Source organism: Phascolarctos cinereus, unplaced genomic scaffold, assembly GCF_003287225.1.
Source record: "Phascolarctos cinereus isolate Bilbo 61053 unplaced genomic scaffold, phaCin_HiC Scaffold_4;HRSCAF=312, whole genome shotgun sequence".
Taxonomy (NCBI): Eukaryota; Metazoa; Chordata; class Mammalia; order Diprotodontia; family Phascolarctidae; genus Phascolarctos; species Phascolarctos cinereus.
Genome location: NW_027555847.1, coordinates 589,000,699 through 589,024,825, shown reverse-complemented (window position 1 = coordinate 589,024,825; position 24,127 = coordinate 589,000,699). Strand labels below are relative to the sequence as shown.

General features: G+C 38.7%; 1 protein-coding gene across 3 annotated transcripts in view; it reads right to left on the bottom strand.

Moving 5' to 3' along the window:
• The window catches only part of CPQ (carboxypeptidase Q), a 624,464-nt gene that overhangs the window by 502,204 nt on the left and 98,133 nt on the right, over window positions 1-24,127 (bottom strand). For all 3 annotated transcript variants that reach the window (XM_020968909.2, XM_020968914.2, XM_078153670.1), the window contains exon 2: window positions 5,980-6,445. In XM_020968909.2, the coding sequence (XP_020824568.1) occupies window positions 5,980-6,412 (433 nt within the window). In that variant the 5' untranslated portion in view covers window positions 6,413-6,445. The remainder of the gene's footprint in view (window positions 1-5,979; window positions 6,446-24,127) is intronic.

The window sequence follows — 24,127 nt, the reverse complement described above, 5'->3', positions numbered from 1 at the left end:
CTACCCCTACTAGTTGCTATGCAACATTAACTGGAGCTGAGAAACCTGTAGGATCGGGAACCTAAGAAGACACCAGACAGAAGAAACAACTGGACAAACATTAAAAAATAAAATACATAAGATAAGGTAAGTGCAGAACGTTGTTATGCATACAAAGAGTGGTGCCCATAGATAGAGAACTGCCCAGTACTAGGTCCCACTTCTGACATACCCTGCGTGTCCTGTGTGATCTCCTGGGCAAGTCAGTCAGTCAGGAAACAAACATTTATTAAGTACCTACTATGTGCCAGGCATTGTGCTAAATGCTGGGGAGATAAAGAAAGGCAAAAAGAGGGCCCTGCCCTCAGGAAGCTCACAGAATAATAAGGGAGGCAACTTGCAAACAACTATATATAAACAAGCTACATACAGAATATATTAGAAATAATCAACAGAGGGAAGGCATTAGAGTTAAGAGAGACCAGGAAAGGCTTCCTGTAGAAGGGGAGATGTTAGCTGAGACTTGAGGGAAGCCAAAGAAGGCAGAAGGTGGAGGTGGGCAGGGAAAGCAGTGCTCTAGGTGACTCTCCAACAGTAAGTTGAAGAAAAGGTGCTGACTTGCATAGATGAAGGGAGTGTGCTCATCCAGGAGTTCTGTACATCAACGAAACCACAGATCCAGTCGTTATTCTAAGTCCTACACCTCTCTCTATCAAAGATTAAGCATACAGTATGAGGTGATGAGGAGACGCAATGTGGTAGAATGGGTAAAGGTTGGTGTAGAAATTTCAGGAAGACCTGGATTCCACACCTGCCTCTGATACATAACGACCCAGAATAAGTCAACAGTCGCTGAGCTTCACTGATGGAGTGAGTTTGAGGGAAGAGGGTTAAGAGATAGTGGTGACTGGGTTGAGGACAGCACCTCTCTTTCCACAGTGACACGTTTGGCATCCAATTATGGAATCATAAAGATATTTCAACTCCCTTGAACCATCATATGTCATAAGAAGCAGAAATGGAACATGGTGGAAATGAGGGCAAGTAGAAGTTCTTGCATTTTCCATAGATGGAAGGATTTGGGCTGGACAGATTCTCACTCACTGGTCACCTACTCACCACCCAGTCTCCCCAACACACATAGCTCCACCTCATGAAAAAAAAATCAAGAAACAGATAGGAAGAAAACGTGGACTCATAATTGAAATTGATGAAAAATTAGAAAGAGTTAGCTTCTCAGCCTCATGGTATGGATCATGCAAATGATCAAGCCTATCTTTCATGTGTTTTATGAAAAATACCCAGATGTGATCTTCCTAGAAGGGGATGTAGATGGCTGTCAGAGGCCATCCAGTATAACTAACACCTAGGAAAGAGACCCCACTATAACATATCTGATAGATGGTCACCAAGCCTCTTCTGGAAGATGCTGTCTAAAGAGGGGGAAACTCACTGCCTCCCAAAACAATCCATTCTAAGTGCAACCGACGTCATTTTGTGAAGAGTTTTTCCTTACATCAAATGGTCCCCCTCTGCAATTTGCATCCATTGTTCTAAGTTCTAGGCCAAATAGAATTAGCTAATAATAGAATTACCCTTTTCCATGTGAGAGCCCTTCAAATGCTTAAGAACACCTCTTACGTCTTCCCTTGAGTCTTCTGTCACCATACCTTCAACCAGTGCTGATTTGGCATCATTTGGAGTCATCATCATTCTGGTTGCTCTCCTCTGTTTGCTTTCTAGTTTTTCAGGGTCTTTCCTCCTATAGATTATAAGCTCCTTGAACACAAGTACTATTTCATTTTTGTCTTTGTATTACTAAGGCCTAGCACATAGTATGTCAAGTCAACAAGAATTTGTTAAGTACCTACTATCTGTCAGCCACTGTGCCAAGTGATGGGTATACAAAGAAACGCAAAAACAGTCCCTGCCCTCAAGGAACTTACATTCTAAAGGCGATAACATGCAAACAAGTACACCTATATCAGATATATACAGGGTAAATTGGAGGCAATCTCAATGGGAAGGCACTATCAGGGAGGAGGGATAGATCATAGGTGTTTAATAAATGCTTATTGTTTGAAAAGAAAAAAATAGAAATGAGGAGCAGTAAAAAAAAAATGTGAGAGGCATGAAGAAGAGCAGTCACATGACAGTAGCTCCATTCCTAAGAACTCCTGGGGAAAGGTGGATAGGATAAGAGGGCTGCATTTACCACAGAAAACTAGATGTGTTTAGTATCCATACTAGAGGTGGGAAACCTGCAGCCTTGAGGCCACATGTGGCCCTCTAGGTCCTCAAGTGAGGCCCTTTGACTGAATTCACACTTCAGATCTGTGAAGTCTGGATTCAGTCAAAGGGCTGCATGTTCCCCACCCCTGAATACAGTATCTTTGCAATCATGGATAAATACAGTAACATCTGGTACTTAGCAATCTCATCTGAACAGCAGCTTCCTCACTCCCCCACCTGCAGCAGGACCCCAAAGGCAAAGTATTGTTAGAGGTGACAGACCCCATGGGCTACCTCTGTTGTCACTGCAATTAGATACTGAAGGAGAGGAGGAGGCTTCTTATGAGTTAAACCCCACTAGAAAATATAAATTTAGTATTTCCCAGAAGTAGAACAAAGGTACAAATAACTAATTAAATGAAGGAAGAGACCTATAGGTAAATTAGGTAGCACCTCAAAATAGAAAAGTTTTTTTTTAAAGCCCGCAAAGGAACTCAGTCCCATAGCTTTATTTTTGTGAGAAAATGGCAGACAGAATAATTTTGCAGATTTAGGGACTAGAATAGATAGAATGTAAAAAAGTGAAACAACTGAAAGAAGCCTTTCCTTATCTGTGGAGCCCAGATTAAATAACAGGGCCACAAAATTTTTAAGCTTGATAAAGGACAACAGCTTGATTTAGCTGATATTAACTTATCTTCTATCCTTCTGTCTACCCCTCCCTCCAAAGTAAGAAATATGGTTAACTTTTAAAAGTGGGGAGAAGACTGGACAGAAAACCTTGAGGCAGACTTGGAGAATTATCTACTACCTTCCTTTCCTCTCATTCCTCTTCCCTACCCTTACTGTCTTACAACCCAACCAATTTACTAAAATTTCTCTCTCCAAGATTACCTATAATTTAACTGCCAAATTCAATGGGCTTTTTTTCCTAAATTCTTTTTCTACTTCAGTACTTTATAGCTTCTGACACTGTCAACAATCCCCTTCTTCTGACTATTCTTTCCTGTGACAATGTTTTCTCTGGTATTCCTACTAAACAGTCTTTCTTTCTTTCTTTCTTTCTTTCTTTCTTTCTTTCTTTCTTTCTTTCTTTCTTTCTTTCTTTCTTTCTTTCTTCCTTTCTTTCTTCCTTTCTTTCTTTCTTTCTTTCTTTCCCTTTCTTTCTTTCTTTCTTTCTTTCTTTCCCTTTCTTTCCTTCTTTCTTTCTTGGTCCCTTTTCTTGGACCATCACTTTGCACCTGCCAATTTCATTTGGGTACCTTCCCAAAACTCTGTACTAGACCTTCATCTCTACCTACCCCTCTGCCTTGGTGATCGTGATTGTTCTCATGTGTTCAATTATCATCTCTATAAAGGTGACTTCCAAATCCACATGTATAGCTCCAATCTTTCTTTAATTCTGGCTTATTGTTGGATATTTCCACTAGAACACTCCACAGGCATCTCAAACTCAACATATCCAAAAATGAAACTGATCATGTTTTTCCAAAGCCTACACCTCTACAAGTTTTCTTATTCATGTCGGTGTCAACACCATTCTCCCACTCACATTGCCTCATCACCCACTCCCTGGTCATTCTTGACTCATCCCCCTCTCATACCCTTTCTCATCATCCCCTTTCACTCACTCCCATGGCCACCATCCGTAGTTCACACCCTCATCACCTCTTGTCTGGATTATTGCAATTGCCTCCCAATTACTCTCTGTATATATACTCACATATAACAAGCACATTGTTTTGTACTTAGGAGGCATTTAATCCGACATCTCTTGATTTGGGGAAGGGAGTATGCATTTATATAGTGCCTACTGTGTGCCCAGAACTGTACTAAGCCCTTTGCAAATATTATCTCATTTGATCCTTATAACAACCCAGCAAATCATGTGCTATTACTATCCCAATTTTACAGTTAAGGAAATTTAGGCAAAGAAAAGTTAAGTGACTTGCCCAGGGGTCACACTGCAACTAAGTGCTGGGGGCTGCATTTGAACTCAGGTCTTCCTGACTGTAGGTCCAGAGCTCTATCACTTGTGTCACCTAGCTGCCTCTGTACCATCTAGCTTCCTGAATTGAACTGACATGATAGAGAATGTGATTGAAAAAAAAAAAGCTAGAAGTGACAGAGTAAGAGCCCAACAGTAAGGGCCTAGATAAGGTAATGTGGCAAGAATTCAGAGTAGAAGAAATCAGTTATCTATGAAATCAGAATGTTCAGGGAAGATATTTCTGAATAAAAAAAGGGTCTTCTAAGACTTTCATTTAAATTAGATCTCTTTCTCCCACTCTAAATGAGCAGATGCTCTACCAATATCTTATACAGGTGTTCTCCCTAATTTGTCAGAGCTCTTTGGAAGTTATGAAGGAGTCCAGAGAGGTAACAAAACTCCAACTGATATGTGTGTGTGTGTGTGTGTGTGTGTGTCTGTGTGTGTCTGTGTGTGTGTGTGTGTATACACAGCCAATTTTTTTTAGCCTGGACCTGTGATTTCATTGGTGCTAAGGAACTCCAAAGAAAAAACTTCTACGAATAAAGATCAGTTCAATACCTGCTCTGCCACTGACAGTATTGATAATAACTACATATGTGATATATATATTATAAGAATAAATTATTTTTTATATTTTGTTTATATTTATTATACTCATTATATAAAATAGAAAATCAATAACAATAATAAATATGTAAATAAACACATATGTACATATATGCATATGTATTTATATGTGTATTCATTTACTTATTTATCTGTAGCACATAAGAAGTGGCCTGGCATTGTGGACAGAATGAAAACATAAAGTCAAGACACATAGGCTTAAATCCCTTCTTTGCTATTTATTAAATAAGTGACCAAAGGTTAACTGATAATTCAAATATTTTCATATGTCAAGAACTACATTATTTATAAAACCAAATGTATGTACCTCAATAACTAAAGTCATGTCTAACTGACTATGAAGCAAAGATAAAGGTAATCAATGAAGCAGATTAAAATAAGAAAGAAATAAACTTCTTGTTATCAAAAGGCAACTGTAGAATACCATAAAAACAGTTACATTTGGAGTCAAGATCTGCATTCAATTCCCATGGCTACCACTTCAACAAATAACTAAGTACTCTGTGCCTCAGTTTCTCTGCCTTCAAAATGGAATAATAATACCTGTACTTCTGATCTTAATAAATGCTTAATGATTATTAATGGCATGTTGACTTTACAACATTGTTTTGATGATCAAATGAGATCACCAATCAATAAATTAACAGGCATTTATTAATCTAATACATCAAGCAATTAACAAGTATTTATTAATTGCCCACAATGTGCCAGTGCTAAGCACTGGGGATAAAAAGACACAAGTAAAATGAGCCCTTCCTGGAGCTTACTTCATCTGGAAGTAAGAGCTTCATCATGGAAAGCTTTGAAAATTATAATATATTATATAAATGTCATCCATTAATCATTATCATCATCAATATTATCATTATTAACAGAAGCTTCATTTTGGAAAAGAAATGCAAGAGGACAGGAAAAAACAAAAACAAAAAACCTAGAAATAGTAGACACACTATCCAAGGATCTACAGAATTTGTTCAATGGAATTGGGGAATAGGAAACAATTTTCTGATCCACCTTCCCTGCTCAAGAACTGAAATAAATCCCAATGCTTTTCATCATCCATTTGTTTGGGAGGCATCACTGTTTTGTTTTGGCTTGTTTTGTTTTTTAATAAGCCATACAAAATTATTCAGGAGAGGCAGACATACCTTCTGGGGGGGTCCCAACACTGCTCCCAAGGCCTAAAATGGCCACTGAATGGTTTCTGGGTTCTAGCATCACAGCGGACTCCTGCCCCCTTTCCCAGTGGGGCACTTTGACAGGTTCCATATGGACATTCTCCAACCCATCATCTATCAGGTTCTGGTACATAATTTTGATGGCTTTTTCTAGGTTTTGGGAGCCACTCAGTCTAGGTCCAACGGTGTCAACCAAAAGTGCCAGTCTCTCATAGGATCTGTTCTGGGCTTTGCCACACACAGCAAGATCTACAATGGCCTTAGCAACATCTTGGTAGCCTTCTATTTCTTCCTTTATTTCTCCAAATGTCTTCAAGTGCCCAACATCTTTACACACAGCCCTCCCTGAGCATGAAGGTAAAAGATGAAGCACACCCACGAAAAGGAAGATGAGAGGGGTCATTGTCTTTCAGATGGCTTTCCCTCCTGTGAGAACCTAGGAGAAGAAGAAAAAGTCACATATGGCAAGCAATCTCACTGCCAATCAACCATCCTGTATTTCTAGAGAGAGCGGAGAAGAATTGTCTAAGAAGGAAAAGATCCAATTATGAGTGGTATCACATAAACAAATGCTACAAAGAACTCAGGACAAAGCCATCAGCTTCCATACTGAAATAGCTATAAGGAGAAGATGGTGTTTTTAGGGTATAAGGTCATTTTACTTTGGATGTACAGGTTTGCTGAAGTGGAAAAAAGTACATGAAAGGTAAATCAGAGGGCAATTTTTCACTTTACAAAGGGATTAGCTATAGAATGCCTTTTAATCAATCAATAAGTATTTATCACATGCTCCGAACACTCCCAGAGTACATTACCAAAAACATAACTGACCTACGGCTCTTCAGAAATATCTCTATTGTTTAATGTGTGCCTATAAAATTTATTTAACAGCCTGTTTTCAACTTCAGAAATGAAGGAAAATGGCATAGAAGATAGAATCTTGGGATTGGAGGCACAAAGGCCTGGGATCTAATCCTACCTCTGACACTAGCTCAGTGACCCTGGACAATGCCTTAACTTCTGTGTATTCCAGGCAACCCCTATGATTTCTCTGCTAAATGATAGAAAGGTTGGTGGATAAGTTCCCATACTAGTCATTCCAAAATCAAAAGTCCTTCAAATAGTTGATTATGAATGCAAAGGAAGATCATTTATTCACTCATTAATAAACACATCTACATAACTGTCTGGATTAGTACCACAGGTAGGTAGACTGATCTTGGCATTATCTTTAAAAATAGGCAACAGATCAAGGTGTGCAAGAAGACATTTAAACAAACAAGAGGGGGCTGAGGGGAAAGGCTGAACCTCTCATCTGAACTGGTCAAAAGAGGGAAGAACTCACAGAGAGAGAGAGAGAGAGAGAGAGAGAGTTTTGTAAAGAAATATATTTCACTCAATAGGGAAAAAGGAAAGAAAGGGAAGAAAGGAGGGATTAGTTCCAAGGAGAGAAAAAAAATTAAGGATGTACAAAAATATTTACAGCTCTTTCTGTGGTGAGAAAGAATTGGAAACTCAAGGGGTACCCATCAATTGGGAATGGCAAAACCAGTCATGATATATAAATGATATAAAAATATGACTGTGCTACAAGAAATGAATAAGGGGATGGTTTCAGTGAAACCTGTGAAGAATTGTATGAACTGATTCAGAGTGAAGGGAGTAAAATCTATATGACAACAGTGTAAGAAAGAGAAACAACTTAGGAAAAAATAGGAACTCCAATTAGCATAAGGACCAACATGATTCCAGAGGACTCATGATGAAATATGATACCCACCTCCTGATAGAGGGGTGAAAAACTCAGGGCTCAGAATTAGAGATTTATATAGGTATAGATATATTTGGACATGGCCTATGCCATTTGTTTTTCTCGACTGTACATGTTTGTAACAGGTTTTTATTTTTCTTTTCTCAATTAAGAGAGCTGGAATGAAAGAGAGGGGAAAAAATGGACTTTTTCCTGATTGAAAAAATAATTTTTTAATTTAAAAAATGGACAAAAACTATAGGCAACACATGTTCAAGAGGTGTCCTGTTTCCTAGGCCATCAGAGAAGTACTGCTATTAATTCTAGTGACACCCCTACCACAGGGAGTGTTCATTCCTCTAAGATCCAGAGCAAAGGTGCAGCTGGGTTTCAGGAGGAAGAAGCATGGGCCAGTAGGAAAAGCACCAGGCTTAACCTCCTCTAACCAGTCCTAACCATGAACTCGCAATCTGGAAATGGATAAAGAACTTAAACTTTCAGTAACTGACAAATGATAAGCATTTAATAACTCCCTTATCATGCATTATTTTTAAATAAGAAGAAAAATATCTACTTTTCCTACCTCACAAGATTGTAATATATTTGGGATGGAAAGGACCTTAAGCATGATCAAGTCCAATCCGCTAATTTTATAGATGAGGAAACTGAGAATTAGGACAGTTTAACTGACTTGCTTGATATTACAAAGCTATCAAGTGTGAGGGCTACAACTTGAACCCACCTTGTCTCCCAGGCAAACTATACCATGTTGCCTCCCCAGGAATACTGCAAAGATGACTCATTATAGAGCTGAATATACTTTTTGTTAACATTTACAGAGTTTTATGGTATATAAAAGTGCTTCTCTTTCAATGACCCTTTGGGGTAGGAGGCACAGGTATCAGTATCCCCATTTCACAGATGAGGAAGTTGAGGGTCAGATTAAGTGGCTTATCATACCACAACTACCAGAGACCAGACTCAGTATCAGGTCTTCTGACTTCAACTTGAGGGTTATTTTCACTAGACCAACCCAGTGGAATAAATGGTTCCTGGTCTTTACCGTCACTTCACTTCAATTTTTCTCTTTCTATAGGATGGTTTCTAATCCAATCAAAATATATACCACCAGATAGAAATTTATCCTTGAAAATATGAGAGCGAAATGAGTTTTAACAGAATAAAAAAAACCTCATCTATTCATCTAAATAACCACCATCACCATATCAATATCGTCTCATCAGACAATCTCTAAGCACTCTGCAAACATTAATTAGCTTCCTTGCAACATTTTTCTAAGGTGGGATTAGAACCATATAATCAGAGACTTTTCAAGACAGAAGGGACCTTGTAGATCATCTCAATCATCCATTTATTTTGGAGAAAGTTAATAAAGAGATGACAACAGCTGGCATCTGTATAGCACTTTGTGGTTAGCAGAGCCTTTTACCCGTCATCTCCTTTGATTCTCACAACAACCCTGGTAGTTAAGTGCTACTGTGATCTCCATTTTACAGATAAGGTAAACTGAAGTTCTGTGCATTGCCTGGGGTCACCCAGCTATTTAAGTATTGGAGGCAGATTTGAACCCAGGGCTTCCTGACTCCTAAGCAGCATACAGTTAAGAAACCAGTGAATAATATTCTTTTATAAAGTGGATAAAGGGTAGCCACCCAATAATATGACCAACTAATCAGTTTCTACTGAGGATTATATATAGGAAGTATAGATGGTAGAATTCCAATGGGCAGCCAAACTCTCTTGTCTTATGTGTTATGTGTGGCTCTGACACTGTGGGCACTATAGAAGTACTGTTGTTGTTCAATTGTTTCAGTCATGTCTGACTCTTCTTGACTCCATTTGGGATTTTCTTGGCGAAGATTCTGGTGCAGTTTGCCATTTCCATCTCCAGCTCATTTTACAAATGAGGAAACTGAGACAAACAGGGTTAAGCAACTTGCCCAGGGTCACACATGTAGTGTCTGAGGCTGGATTTGAACTCAGGAAGGCTCATCTTCCTGATTCCAAGCTCAATGCTCTATGTACTGTACCACCTAGCTATAAAATATTTAAGGTTTACAAAGTGTTTTACATATGTTATCTTATTTGGTCCTCACAACAGCTCTAGTGAGCTAGTTTTTCATCCCAGTTTTACAGACAAGGAAACTGAAGCTGACAGAGGTTAAGTGCCTTGACAGGGTCACACAGCTAATAATTGCCTGAGGCAGGATTCTACTTTAGGTCTTCCTGATCCAAGTCTAATACTCTAACCACTGTGCCACCTAGCTGATGGAGTTACTACCTCCAAAAGTGAAGACCACAACCCATCCCAACTTTATCATCCTTTATAATTACTGTCTATGTCTTCTACAAGATGTCCAGCCAATGAGCTAGGAATCTTCTTCTAGGTCTGACATATAGGAACCAATACAAAATGCATCCATCTATTGTTTTACCCATCTTTTCCCAAACAAGCAGGTCCTTCTCCTTTTCTGGCCATACATATCTTTACTGATACTTTTGAGACTACTTTTTGCTTTCAATTGATAACTGTTAGTTACGTTGCAGCATAATATTTTCACCAAGCATCTCTCCATAGCTCTAATTAAGCTAAAATTAAATAAATATAACATTAAATAAACATATACTCTCCTACTCAAAGGCCTTGAGGATAAAATACAAACTACTTAACCTGATATAATCTGGCTCCAAGATTTAATCCATATTATCTCCCTTCATGTACTCCATGCTCCAGCCAAACTGGAACTGTAGCTAATCTCCAACCTCAATATTCTGCCCCTCACCTTCATTCAATTACACAAGTTGTCCCCATTGCCTGGAATGTGTTGTCTCCTCATCTCTATGATCTCCACTGCTTACAAACTTCCTCTACTTTCAAGGTTCAGTTCAGATGTGACTTCCTCAATGGAGCCTTCCCTAATGCCACTGAGGTTAGCTCTTCCTCCTTTCTAAAATGATCTTCTATTTCTTTTTCTGTGTACAAGTATCTCCAGTTACATGAAACTCCCCAAAGAAAAGAGCTGGTCTTATAAATTCATCTTTGTATCTCTAGTGCCTAGCAGAACATCTTAAGAGAATACTTAGTATTTATAAAGGATTTTAAGGTTTGCAAAGCAATTTACATGCTATCTTCTTTGATCCTCACAACACCCATGTGAAGTAAGTAGGTGCCATTATAATCCCCATTATACAAATGAGAAAACAAGCTGAGAAAGGTTAAGTGACTTGCTCAAACACACAGCTAGAAAAGATCTGAAAACTTAGTTCTTCCTGATTGCATGTCTAGCTCTCTATCCACTATGCCACTAGCTGCCAACACATAGTAGATGTGTCTTCTTCTTTCCTTTTCTTTTTGCCCAGGGTCACATAGCTAGTAAGTGTCTGAGACTAAATTTGAACTCAGGTCCTCCTGACTCCAGGGCCAGTGCTCTATCCACCATGCCATCTAGCTGCCACACATAGTAGATGTTTCTTGCAGTGAAATGAATTACATTCTACAGATTCTGTAAAGAGGGAAATCAATTCTCCAGGATTTTTGAATGATACTGGATTAGCCTCCTTTCTTTCTTGAGCAATGATTTCTTTCACTGAACTGTCAGTATTACTGTCCCATCTCTTTCTATCTTGTTTCACCTCCAGGCCTAGCCCAAAAATGCTAATATCAAATCAACAAGCATTTTTTAAATGTCTACTATGTACCAGGCATGACATACAAAAAAAGACACACACACACACACACACACACACACACACACATACACACAGAGTTTCTGCTCTCAATGAGCTCAAGATCTAAAGAGGAAAGCAACATGCAAAGTCCTATGTACAAATAAGATGTACCCCAGGGCACTAAAATTTTCAAAGCTGTTTGTGGTAGCATACCTAGAGAACTATACTATGTTTGGTGTAAGGTCCCCCCCCCCAAGAAAGAATACAGGAAGTTTTGTACGACTAAATCTGTGATTTGCCTTGATATGTACATAACAGAAATATCTCAGAAGAAAAGGGTCATAGCCCTTGTAATCAAACACCAGCCTTACTCCTCTTTTTCTCTCTCTTTCCTTTCCCTACCTCCTTTTCCCTTCTCTTCCTTCTTCTCTCTCAAGCCCTTTCCTCACTTTTTTCTCCCCTTCCTTCTCTTTCTCCCCTTTCCTCTCACTCTCCTTCTCCTCTCAGCCCCTTCAGCTTTTTCACCTTTTCCACTTTTCACTCCTCTCCTCTCTCTCCCATCCTTTCCCCACTCTTCTCCCTTCTTTCTCTCCTCCCTTCCTCTTTTTCTTTTCACTTTCCTCTATTTCTTCCTCATCTTTCCTTCCTTTTCTGTCTCTCCCTCCAGGTCCCCAAAAGCAAGCGCCAGAGGAGAAGGATCATAAGATCATAGATTCAAATTTGGAAGAGACCTTAGGAATCATCAGGTGCTGAGAATTAATGGAAAGAATCTTCTCTGGTGTTCAACTGTTATTTTTCTTAGTATCACTGGCCAGTAACCATCCCCACACCCTAGTCTGGCAGAGGACCTTTCTGGTGCACACAATTCAGCTGAGCCCAGTGAAGTTTAGCTTTGTTGATCTCTCTGGCTGTTAACTGTGAAAAAAAATTGGAATTCTAAAAACATGCATTCTTAAAGACTGGGAATGAAAGTCATTCACTTAAGCAGACACGCAAAGTTTTCATCTTTTTAAAATGACTAATAGACAAATAATTCAATTGACATGAAAACATCTAGAATCCTTTCAAACAACTGTAGGACTATTTGATAGAAAAAAGACAACTTAGACTGCACAATACATATAATGACCTCTATTCATACACAAAAGATGAAATTATTGTTCCCTTTCTTGAATTTTGGCTGTTGAATTCTTATACTTTATATTCTTCAAAATCTTAAACAACTACTGCTTTAAAAAGCACCTAGCCCTCCCTATCAAAGTAATGTGCTTTAGAATTCAGGAATCCCTTCCTTCAAAGGAAACTTTGAAGAACAGGTTGGCTTTTTATTTATTGTCTTCATGATCCATGGTAACAGGTTATCTTTCGCACACACATAAAAAAGATAAAGTCCTTTATCTTGTCATTTTCAGTCTTTTCCACTTAAATCAAGGAGTGAGCTGAAGCGAACCCAGCCTTCATCCTACTGGGAATTCTAGTCTGTATATAGAAAGTTGATGTTTTGAGGAAACAAAACAAAAGATTTTTGCTTTGGCTTCCAAAATCCCCACCCTGCAAATGTCTTAGGCAAAGCCATATATGCTAGAATGGATAAACTAACCAAAGTGAGAAGGAAGATAGTGAAAACTTCTTTATATCTCCACTTCTAGGTCAGAAGAAGAAGCGGCTGCTCCCTTCCTGGACATGGCTCCTTCACCTGATTCCATGGTCACACTCCTCTTGCCTCCTCCAGGATCTCCTTCTCACCATAACTAGGTTTGTAGAGATGGAGGAGACCCTACAAATCTAATTCAACCTCCTCAGTTTTCAAATGAGGAAACAGGATCAGAGAGATGAAGAGCTGCACGGTATGTAAGTGGCAGAGATACAGATTAGAACACAGGTTTCCTGCCATCCAGTCCAATGGTCTTTGCATCTGTACCACATTCCTTTTCTTCCCTACAATCTCTCTCCTCACTAATACTTTCTCTTCTTCCTACATGCATGCTTAGTTGTTACCTAGGCTAAGAAAAAAAGAAGCTTCAGGGAACCCTGTTATCCCCTCAAGCTGCTGTTCCATCTCCTTTATCATTTTCAAAGACAAGTTCCTTAAAAGACTAATCTACATCTGCTCCTTCCCATTTATTCATTCCTCAGCTCTTTGAAAGCTGGCTTTGAACTCCCCAAATCTACTGAAATGGATCTCTAAAATGACATCTGCTCACTGAATCCAGGGGAATTTTCTTCCTCAACTCTTCATCTTTCCGGACCATTCTGGAGCATTTAACGCTCTGGACCACCCACTCTCGGATACTGTCTTCCCTTCATTTCTGTGGGGCTTCATATTTCTGCTCCTTTCTTCTGTCCTTTTCCTCCTACTGGCTTATGACACACCAATCAACAAATATTTATTAAGCACTTCCCAGGTGCCAGACATTGTGCCCAGAAATGGGGGTGCAAAGACAAACATAAAACAGTTATTGACCTCGAAGAGACTACATTTCATCAGGGGAAACAAAATGTACATATACGAAATAAACGTATACAAAATTAATACAGGTTAATTTTTTTATGTGGAGAAGGCACTAGCAACTGGGATATTCGGAAATGTTTTATTCGACTTGAATTATATAGGCATTCTTCCAAACTCAGTACATGGCCCTCTAATCCTCTCTCTTTATATACCTACTACTCCCTCAGTAACCTCTTCAACTTCCATGTCTTCAAATATTGTTGTTCTTCAGTCATTTCACTCATGTTCGACTCTGTGACCACATTTGGGGTTTTCTTTGCAAAGATACTAGAGTTATTTGCCATCTTCTTCCCCAACTCATTTTACAGATGAGGAAACTGAGGCAAACAAGGTTAAGTGACTTGTGCAAGGTCATCCAGCTAGTAAATGTTTGAGGCCAGATTTGAACTCAAGTAAAATGAGTGTTCCTGATTCCAGGCTTGGAGCTCTATACACTGCATCCCCTATATTGCCTCTCTCTACTACATTTCAGACCTTGAATAAGTTATTTTACCTCTATATGCCATAATTTCCTCATCTGTAAAAAGAAAGGATGTACTTAAATAACCTCTAATACCTCTTCTCATGATTCTGTGGTTCCCAAATCTTCATCTCCAACCCCAGCCTCTTACCTGAACTTCAGATTATCCAACCACCTCCTGGAAAGCTTGGTCTCAATTTGCCAATAAAATCTCAAGCTGAAAATATCTAAGACTGGACTCATCACCAGCCATCTAAAATATGCTCCCTTTCCCAACTTCTTTATTTCTATTAATGACATCTCCATTCTCCTAGTCATGCATGCTCACTACTTTGGTGCCATCTTAGACTCCTCCCTCTTCCAAGCCCTCTGCATATAAGCAGTAACCAAAACCTGCCAATTCTCTCTCTACAATATCTCTTTTATACATGTCTTTTTCATTTCTCCTGCTAGCAGGAGGCTCTAATGACTTACACTGTTGAGACAGCCTCCTAACTGCTCTACTCATCTCCATTCTCTTTCCCACACCAAATCATCTTACAAACCAATCTCTGCCTGGTTTATCTTCCTAATCTACTGTTTTGCTCAGTCACTACACTGCTAAATAACCTTTTCATAGACTCCCATTGTTGGTGTTGTTGTTTTCCAAATAAAGTCCAAATTCTTTAGCCTGGGACTCAAGATTTCTCTATAATCTCTCATTCAACCTACATTTCAGTGTTATTTCTCACTAGTTTTTGTCATGTACTCAATGCTCCAGTCAAACTGGTTTATTCACTGTCACTTGAACACATTCCATGATTCCCTGATTCTGCTTCTACTAGTCCCTCAATTCAATTCAACACAAGTTCCCTAGCACCTACTGTCTGCTAAGCACTGTGGTCACAAAGATGAATGAATGAGAAAGTGTTTACTGAGTGCCAAGTGCTGTGCTAAGCAATGGGGATTCAAATGCAAAAGCAAAGATAACCCTTAACTTCAAGGAGCTTACATTCTAAAAACTGAGACAATACACGTCGGTCCTGAATGCTCTATGGATGGTGAGTGGAACTATAATAATTTGACACATCCTCTCAAAAAATAAAGGCAGAGTTGGTTTCATCATGGTTCCAGAACTGAGGGGGTGGGGCACTCAAAGCAGAGAAGAGTATACTCTTGGCTACAGGACTAAAGATGTAGAAGGATGTAATTCCCACCCTCAAGGAGTTTACAATCTCTTGGGATGAGATTCATACATAAATAATTGCAAGTCGGAATATGATAAATTCATAGGATCATAGAGCTGGAAGGCAACTGAAAGGCCATCTATATAATGTAACTCTCTCATTTCACAAAAGAACAGAACAAGGCCTATGATGTTAAAAATGATTTGCCCAAGTGATCAACCAGAGAAGTGTGAGAAATTTAGAAAGGGTAGAATGATTTCTAACTGAGGGAATCATGAAAAGCTTCATGTAGGAAAGGAGAACTGGGACCCGGGCTTACATGAAAAGAAAGATACTCAGCAAGCAAAAATATATATGGGAGTCATTCCAAGCATGGAGGATGACACATACAAATATATGAAGTCAAGAGACATCCAGGCACATAGTTTAGATGGATTGTAAAGTATGGGAAGGGGAACAAAGTGGAATAACAATGGAACAAGAGGTTGAAGTCAGATCAGAGAAGCCTTGAAATGCCACAGTAAGGAATCCACATTTTATACTATAGACAGTGGGAAAGCACTGAAGGATTTTTGAGTAAGGAAATAATATAATATAATTTGCCCACTAGGAAGATTATGCTGGCATAATCTGAAAGATAAATTTGACAGAGAAGACAATAGAGGCAGGGAGACCAGTAAAGAGACTTTAACATCAGTCTAGGTGAGAAATAATGACAGCAATAGAGGAAGTAAAAGGACAAAGGAGAGATGATTGCTAAATATATGGGTACAACCATAGATGTTGGCAATTTATTGGACATAGAAGATAAGGAAGAAGGAAGAGTCAAAGATGACTCTGTCTTCTTAAGCTAGGTGATAAGGAAGATACCAATGCCATCAAGGGAAATGTGTAAATAGGGAAAAGGAGAAAGTTTGGGGGCACAATAACGAGTCCCATTTCATATATGTTGAATGTAGGTTGCTAGTGGGACATTTAAGGGGAATTTCTCTTTAAATTGGCCTCTCTGGGCTAAGATCAAGTATTATTTGCCTGCGAATCACAGATAACTAGGATTTCAGAAGAATTTAAATTATAAGTAACCCAAAGGGAAATGGGGGAAAAAATGTATTGACCATAATGTAAGCAGCACTCTTTTAGCATGACTTGTATGCAAGGAATGACACAAAAATACATTATTGAAGAATGCACATGACCAAAAATGGAGGTCAAGAATCACATAGCATCATAGACCAACTAGCCCAAGCCACATATGAGTAAGAATCTCTTCTACAACATAACCAAAAGTTATTCATCCAACTTCGGTTTGAATGACTTCAGCAAGAGGGAACCTCTCACTTTCCAAGGACTCCCATTCTATCTTTGGACAGCTTCGGTGTTTAGAAATATTTTCTTCCATTAAGTCTGAGTCTGCCTCTTCACAACTTCCATCCATTGATACTAGTTCTGTCCTCTAGGGACAAGCAAAGAAAATCTATTACTCCTCCATGACAATCAGAATCACAATTCAGTTCCATCCAACAAATATTTAAGCATCTGCAATGAGCAGGCACTATCTTAAGCAATGGGGATACAAAAAGAAAGTAGTACACAGGTCTTAAAGGAACTTACATTTTACTGGAAAATCACACAGAATAAAAAAGATATGGAAGGGTTGCCATGCCCACCAGTGGAGGGAGGGGTTACACTGATTAAGTTGCGGAACTGTTCAATTATCAAAGTGTCCATCAGAGAGATGAATCTCAAGGAGGTTTGGAAGTTATGCGCAGAGCTACAAAAAACTGTAGCCATGGGAGTATAATGAATAGCCACTAGAGGAAGCAGAGAGAAGAGAGTCAAAAATGGAGGCTTGGAGGATATCTGAATTTCAGTAGTAGGAGAAAGATGAGAAACCAATGTTCCCTATGTCCAGAATGCCATCCTCCCCTCCCCCAATCTCTACCTATTGAAATTCTACCCCTCCTTCAAAGGCCCACTTCAAATGCTGCCTTCTCCAAGAAGTCCTCCCTAACACCTTTGGAAGGAAGGGATTTAAACCTTCTATGAAAACTCATAATACCATTTTTCATGCACTTAATATATTCTGGTTGGTGTTACAGTTATTTGTGTAAATTTCTTGTCCCCTATACAAAAATTCAAACTAAAATACAGAGACCACATCTTTGTATCTCCCCCATGACCTAGCACACTGACTTACACACAGTAGGTATTTCAATTCAAACACAGGTAAATGCTTGTTTAAACAATGAATAGAAATCAAAGAATCATAGATTTAGATATGCAAGGGAACTTTAAAGTCATCTTGTTCATTTTACAGTTGAGGAAACTGAGACCCAGAGAGCTTAAGTGACTGGTCTAAGGTCACACATATTATCTTGGCACAGCCAGGATTTAAACTCAGGTCCTCCAACTCCAAACCCAATGCTCTTTCCATTATATCTAAAAGATAAAAGAAGTATGATTTTCAGACTTGTATTGTTTCAATATGAACAACTAAATTTAACATTTTCTTTAAGGAAAACATAAATATCTTTTTTCAACCTTCATTTGCTAAATATGACTTGTATTAATTTAGCTCTTAATTCCTCAAATCCTCATAGTCTATGTGGGTCTCAGTTCAAGATCCAAAATGATAATATAGCTGTGAAGACCAATCAGAAAATCCATTTTTTGAGTGCCTGGTGACATTCCTGTGGTCATAACTCATCATTTCATCTTTGAGGGAAGAAGAGGAGAAGAAGAAAAAAGGGAAAGGGATGAGAAGAAGGAGCAAAAAGGAAGAAGAGGAAAGGGAGGAAAAGGAGAAGGAAGGGGAGGAGGGAAGGGGAGAGAAAAAGAGACACAGACAGGGAGCCCTTAACCATGAACTTACTTCTTATTCTTCTCAGCTCTATCATATATTGGGCTGATTCTTCTTTATTAAGCTAGGGCACATGGACAAATCCCACCTACAAGGCTGCTGTCAAATAGGCCACTTACTTCCCAACATATTTCCTATATGTACCACACATCTTCCTACCTGATGACATTGGATTTTGCCCTTTATTATCACTGTGTTATGCCTAGAACTGGTCTTTTCATTATTTTACCTGCATCTAAGCCTCATCTCCTTGAGGACAGAGGACGATTTTTTAATCTCTGTCTTTTAGAATAACCCTTTTTGCTTCAGTAGAATCCAATCCAACAAGCAATTATTAATTAAGCACCTATTTACAAAGTTCAGGACACTGTGCTGGGGACACAAATCAAATGAAAAACTAGCCAGGCCCCTGCCTTTAAAGAGATTATATCCTACTGGGATATAACATGTGAATAGACACATATGCAAATGATAATTTGAGGAGTGAGAGAATATTAACTGAGAGTCATGGAAGGAGAATGTAAGCTCCTTGAGGGTAAGAATTAGTTCCATAGTTTGCCTTTTTATTCCTAAAGACAAGTAGTTCTCAAACTGTGGTCCAAGGATGCCTAGGGATCCCTGGAGACACCTTCAGGAAGTCTACAAGGCCCAAACTATGTTCATAATACCAAGACATAATCTGCCTATTAAAATACTCCTCCCTTTTCCAACTAGACAGCTGTGAGACCAGATTTTCTTCATATATTTCAAACAATTAATTGGCATGTACTAAAAGGCAGCTACGTGCACTGTGTTAAGTGCTAGGGATATAAAAAGAGGCAAAAGATAGTCCCTGCCCTCAAGAAGCTTACAATCGGCAGGGAAGAAAACACACAAACATACAAAGCAAACTATATGCAGGATAAACAGTTAATAATTAATAGAGGGAAAGCACTGGATTTAAGAGGGATTGGACAAGGCTTCCCATAAAATACTGCTATAGACTGAATACGAAAGCAGACAGAAGAATCTAGCTATCTTCTATTAAGCCAGACATTAAAGAGATTTGCAAAAATATGTAAAATAATGCCACTCTTCGAACGAAATTTTTTTTTGGAAAATATACTTTTTTCATTAAAATAGCTATTGATGTTAATATACAATGGTTTTGTTATCATTTTAAATGAATTAATATTTATTTGAAATGTTATTACTTTTAATTTCTAACACAGTAAATACCTATAGTTATAACCCACATAAACCAAAGTTCTTTGAGATTCTCAATCATTTTTAAGAGTATAGCCTAGAAACACTGACCTGGACAGTTGTTTGGTTTTTGGGGGTAGAGGGGAATTCTCTAATTCCATGGGTTTACAGAAACTCTCACTGGTATGCAGATCTGGCAAGTGGTCTCCAACTTCAATTCTTAGTAAGTTGCCTGGGAGTACCAAGAAAATGAGTAAATTGCCCAGGGTCACCCTGCCAGGAAGTGTCAAAGGCAGGCCTTAAAACCAGTCCTTTCGCATTCCCAGTCTGGCCTTCTAGCTACTCCATCTTGCTGCTTGCTGAGAGGTGCTTTCTAGAACGGATTAGGTTAGATCACTCCCCCAAAGGACCATGTGCCCACAGCAAGCATCCAATGAATACTTGTTCAATTGAATTTTTCACCATAACCAGAGGGCATTCAACTAGAGCACTGTGCCTCCCTGCTCCTTTGTCTCCCACACAGCACCAAGCATATAATATGAGTTCAATAAACATTCTTTCAATTTTCCTGACTCCATTCTTCTGCAGTGGGAAGGAGAGAAGAGACAATAGAGAGATGAGATAAAAAGGCAAGGAATGCTCAGCCATGGCCTACTGCCTCCATCCTACCCTAACCAGTCATTTAAAAATGTCACTCAGGTGACAATCTTTAGAAAATTTCCATGACCCTAGAGTCTTAAAAAGTATTAATAAGAGCAACAAAAAGAAATGTTCTCAGTTGTGTGACCTTCTGTGAGTCAAAGCCTCAGCTTCCTAACCTTTAAAATGGTGGAGGAGGACAGCAAGGGAGGACACAGATCTTTAAGGTTGCTGCTGGTTCTGAAATACTGTGTTTAAATCTGGCCTTAGACACTTAGCTGTGTGATCCTGGGCAAGTCACTTAATCTCTGTTTGTCTCAGTTTCCTTATCTGTAAAATGAGCTGGAGAAGGAAATGGCAAACTGATTCTGTATCTTTGCCAAGAAAACCCCATAGACAGTACTGGTGTGCTGTGGTCCACAGGGTCACGAAGGGTTGAACACTACTGAACAACAACTTAGTGACCATTCAATCTAACTCCCTCATTTTACAGATAAGAAAAGTAAGGTCTTCTAGAGTGACCAATGGATGTGCCCAAGATATTACCGTTCACGGGTACAAATACAGTAAGTAGCACAACCAGGATTGGAATCCACACCCTCTTAGGTAAATCTAGCATTCTTGCTAATACATTTAGGAATGAGAAATTATATGCACGGGTCCATTATTATCCTTAGCAACTGAATATTCTGCTATATACTATGAGGTAGACTACCTTGGGAATGAGGGTACAGATTACTTTAATTATTTTCATTTACTTTAATTATTTTCATAAGTACATACCCATCTATTTTCATTGGTTACATCCAAATACTCTATAAAGATGCAGATAATTTCATGTAAAATGTATCCTTTGCTCCCCATATTCCCTCTACCCCCAAAAAAAAGATCTCTTTTCAGGTCCCAAGAAACTCGAAGCCCTAGGATTTGAGACATTCCAAAAGAGGAAATAGGACAAAAATAGCCATCAAGTCCAAGTTTTCCAGGCCTTGGATCACTCTCCCTCATTCAACATATTCTAAGAATGAGAGAAAGTACTTATGTTTTACTACTAAGTGTATTGAAGCACTAGTATTCAATCCAGGGATATTAAAAAGATGTTATCAGCCAGTGTCTTCTGTCAGGGGGGAATAGAGGACAAACCATACTGTAGCAGACAAAGTACAGAAGACTTCCAGGGATTTAGCTGCAGAAAGCAAGCTGGAGATATATAGATTTAATTACCATTCGCCAATACAGCCTTACAGTAGGCGGAGTGTACTAATGTGTTCTTATTACTAAACAGCATGTTCTCCCCATGCATCTTGTCTTGAACTGGTTCATAACATGCTCCAAGGCACTCTCTGGTAGACATATTACTAATTTCCTTTGGAACCCTCTGCTCTCTTTCCTTGGCTTTCGCCAGACTCCCTGGCCCCATGAACAGAAAAGTAGAAAGGCCTGACATGAACTGGGTCATAAGCACAATTCTGATTGAAGAACAAACCAGGGAGACCCCCTAAGTCTGATGCTTGCAGCAAAATCCAGCAGTGCTTCCTAAGAGACAGAGAAGAAGACCATACCTTGCTGAACAGCTAAGATGTTTCATAAGTTTCTAATGTGGAAATCTAATGTACATTAAACTTAACTCAATGGAGATTAGATATTTAGTTCAGAAAAAGAGCCAATGCACGTGAACAATTTCCCTAAATCCTAAGCTAGCTCTTTACTCTAAAATCCCCCTCACAGTGAGTGCCATGTGGTAGACACAAGGCAAGAGCACATGTAAACTTGTTTCATGGAAAGAACATTCTGTCCTGCAAAAGGGACAGTGGAAATACAGCACCTCTGCAAGAATTCATAGACAAAGAGACCGGCTGATCCCCCACATACGGGATCAGCCAGATACTACTCAGAGCTAGGAAAAAGGGAGACTTAAACTGGATAAATTAACAATGATGGAGTGAAAACAATTATTTACTCAAAGTATTTCATAAAGCACATCAGCATGTTCTCAGCAAAATTCTACCAACAAGAAACAGTACTCATAACTGATTTTCCAAATCAGTATTTGCAGAATATGTGACACTAAGGAATTAAAAAGTATCCAAAAATGAAAAGTGGTAGGGAAAGGGCTGACTCAATCACACTAGGGAAAAATGGGAAAAGTTCCTAAAAATTCATCATACCCTTTGACTCAGTGAAGCTACATTGGCATGTACCCCAAGGAGGAAAAGGACGACAGGACAGGGAATGACAGGAAAGGAAAGGACTGAAAAGGAGAGGAGAAGAGAGGAGGAAAAAGAGAAGGAAAAAAGGAGAGGAAAAGGGAGAGGAAGAAAAAGAGAGAGGAAGGAAAAAAATAGAAAGGAAGAAAGAAAAAAGGAAGCAAGAAAAAAGAGAGAAAAGGAAGGGAAGGAGGAGGATAGAGAGAAGGAAAGAAAAAAGAGAGAAAGAAAGAAGGAAAAAGGAAGAAAAAAGAGAAGGAAGGGGGAAGGAAAGGAGGGAGGATAGAGAGAAGGAAGGAAAAGAGAAAGGAGAGGAGAGAAAAAGAAAGGAGAGAAGAAACAAAGGAAGGAGAGAGGAGGAAGGAAAGGAAGGAGAGAAGAAAAAAGAAAAAGGGAAAGAGAGAGAAGGAAAGAAGGGAGGAATGAAGGGAGAGAGGGAAAGAAAGAATAATACCAAATTATTCATAGTAACACTTTTTGTGGTAGTAAAAAACTGGAGGCAAAGTGGGTACCTAATGACTAGGGAATGGCTGAACAAGTTGTGGTATATAAATGGAATATTAATGTGCAGGAAGAAGTGACTATAACTATAAGGAATTCAAAGAAACATGTGAAAACTTGTTTGAAGTAATTCAAAATGAAATAAGCAAAAGTACATAGTAAGAATGTAAGAATAACATCTAAAAATGAGTACAATAACTAATCAACAAACTTTTGTTAAGCATCTAGTATATACCAGGCACAGTCCTAGGCACTGGGGAAACAAAGAATAAAACCACTATTACTCTCAAGGACCTTGCATTCTATGTCAATGTAAAGAAAAAATAAGCCAAATCCCAAGTAATTATTAAGAAAGAAAGAAAGAAAGAAAGAAAGAAAGAAAGAAAGAAAGAAAGAAAGAAAAGAAGAAAGAAAGAAAGAAAGAAACAAACAAACAAACAAACAAACAAACAAACAAACAAACAAACAAACAAACAAACAAAGAAAAAGAAAAGGAAGGGCTTGGATTAGGTGGCCTCTGAGGGTCTTTTTAGCTTTATATCTTTGGTGCTCTGACTTGCTGCCTTCTGGCAGAGAGTAGAGGACTGCAAGTATAGCGTCTACCACGGCCTTTCAGATGTGGTCATTGTATTGGTTGCTTTCACTTGGTTTTTCTTTGTCACAAATAAGTTCGTTGTTTTTTTTTAAATTTCATTAAATTATTTTGATTTATCAACAATCACTTCCATATGCTTTTGAGTCGAAAATTTTTCTCCCCCTTCCTCCCCCCCATCCTCTCCAAGACAGTGCACAATCTCATATAAGTTTTACATTTACAATCCTACTAAACATATTTTCACATTAGTGAAGTTGTAAGTAAAAATTAAAACCAATAGGAGGAACCATCACAAGGATGAAACAAAACTCAACAGCAGGTAAAAATAAGTGATAGAGATTTGACTTCCATAGTTCTTTCTTTGGATGTGGACAGCATTTTCCATTCTGAGGCCTCTGGAGATCTTAGATCCTTGTAATCCTGAGAAGGGTTCAGTTTATCAATATTAGTCATCGCACAATGTGGCTGTTACTGTGTACAACATTTTCCTGATTCTGCTCACTTCACTCAGCATCAGACCATACAAGTCTTTCCAGGTTTTTCTGAAGTCAGC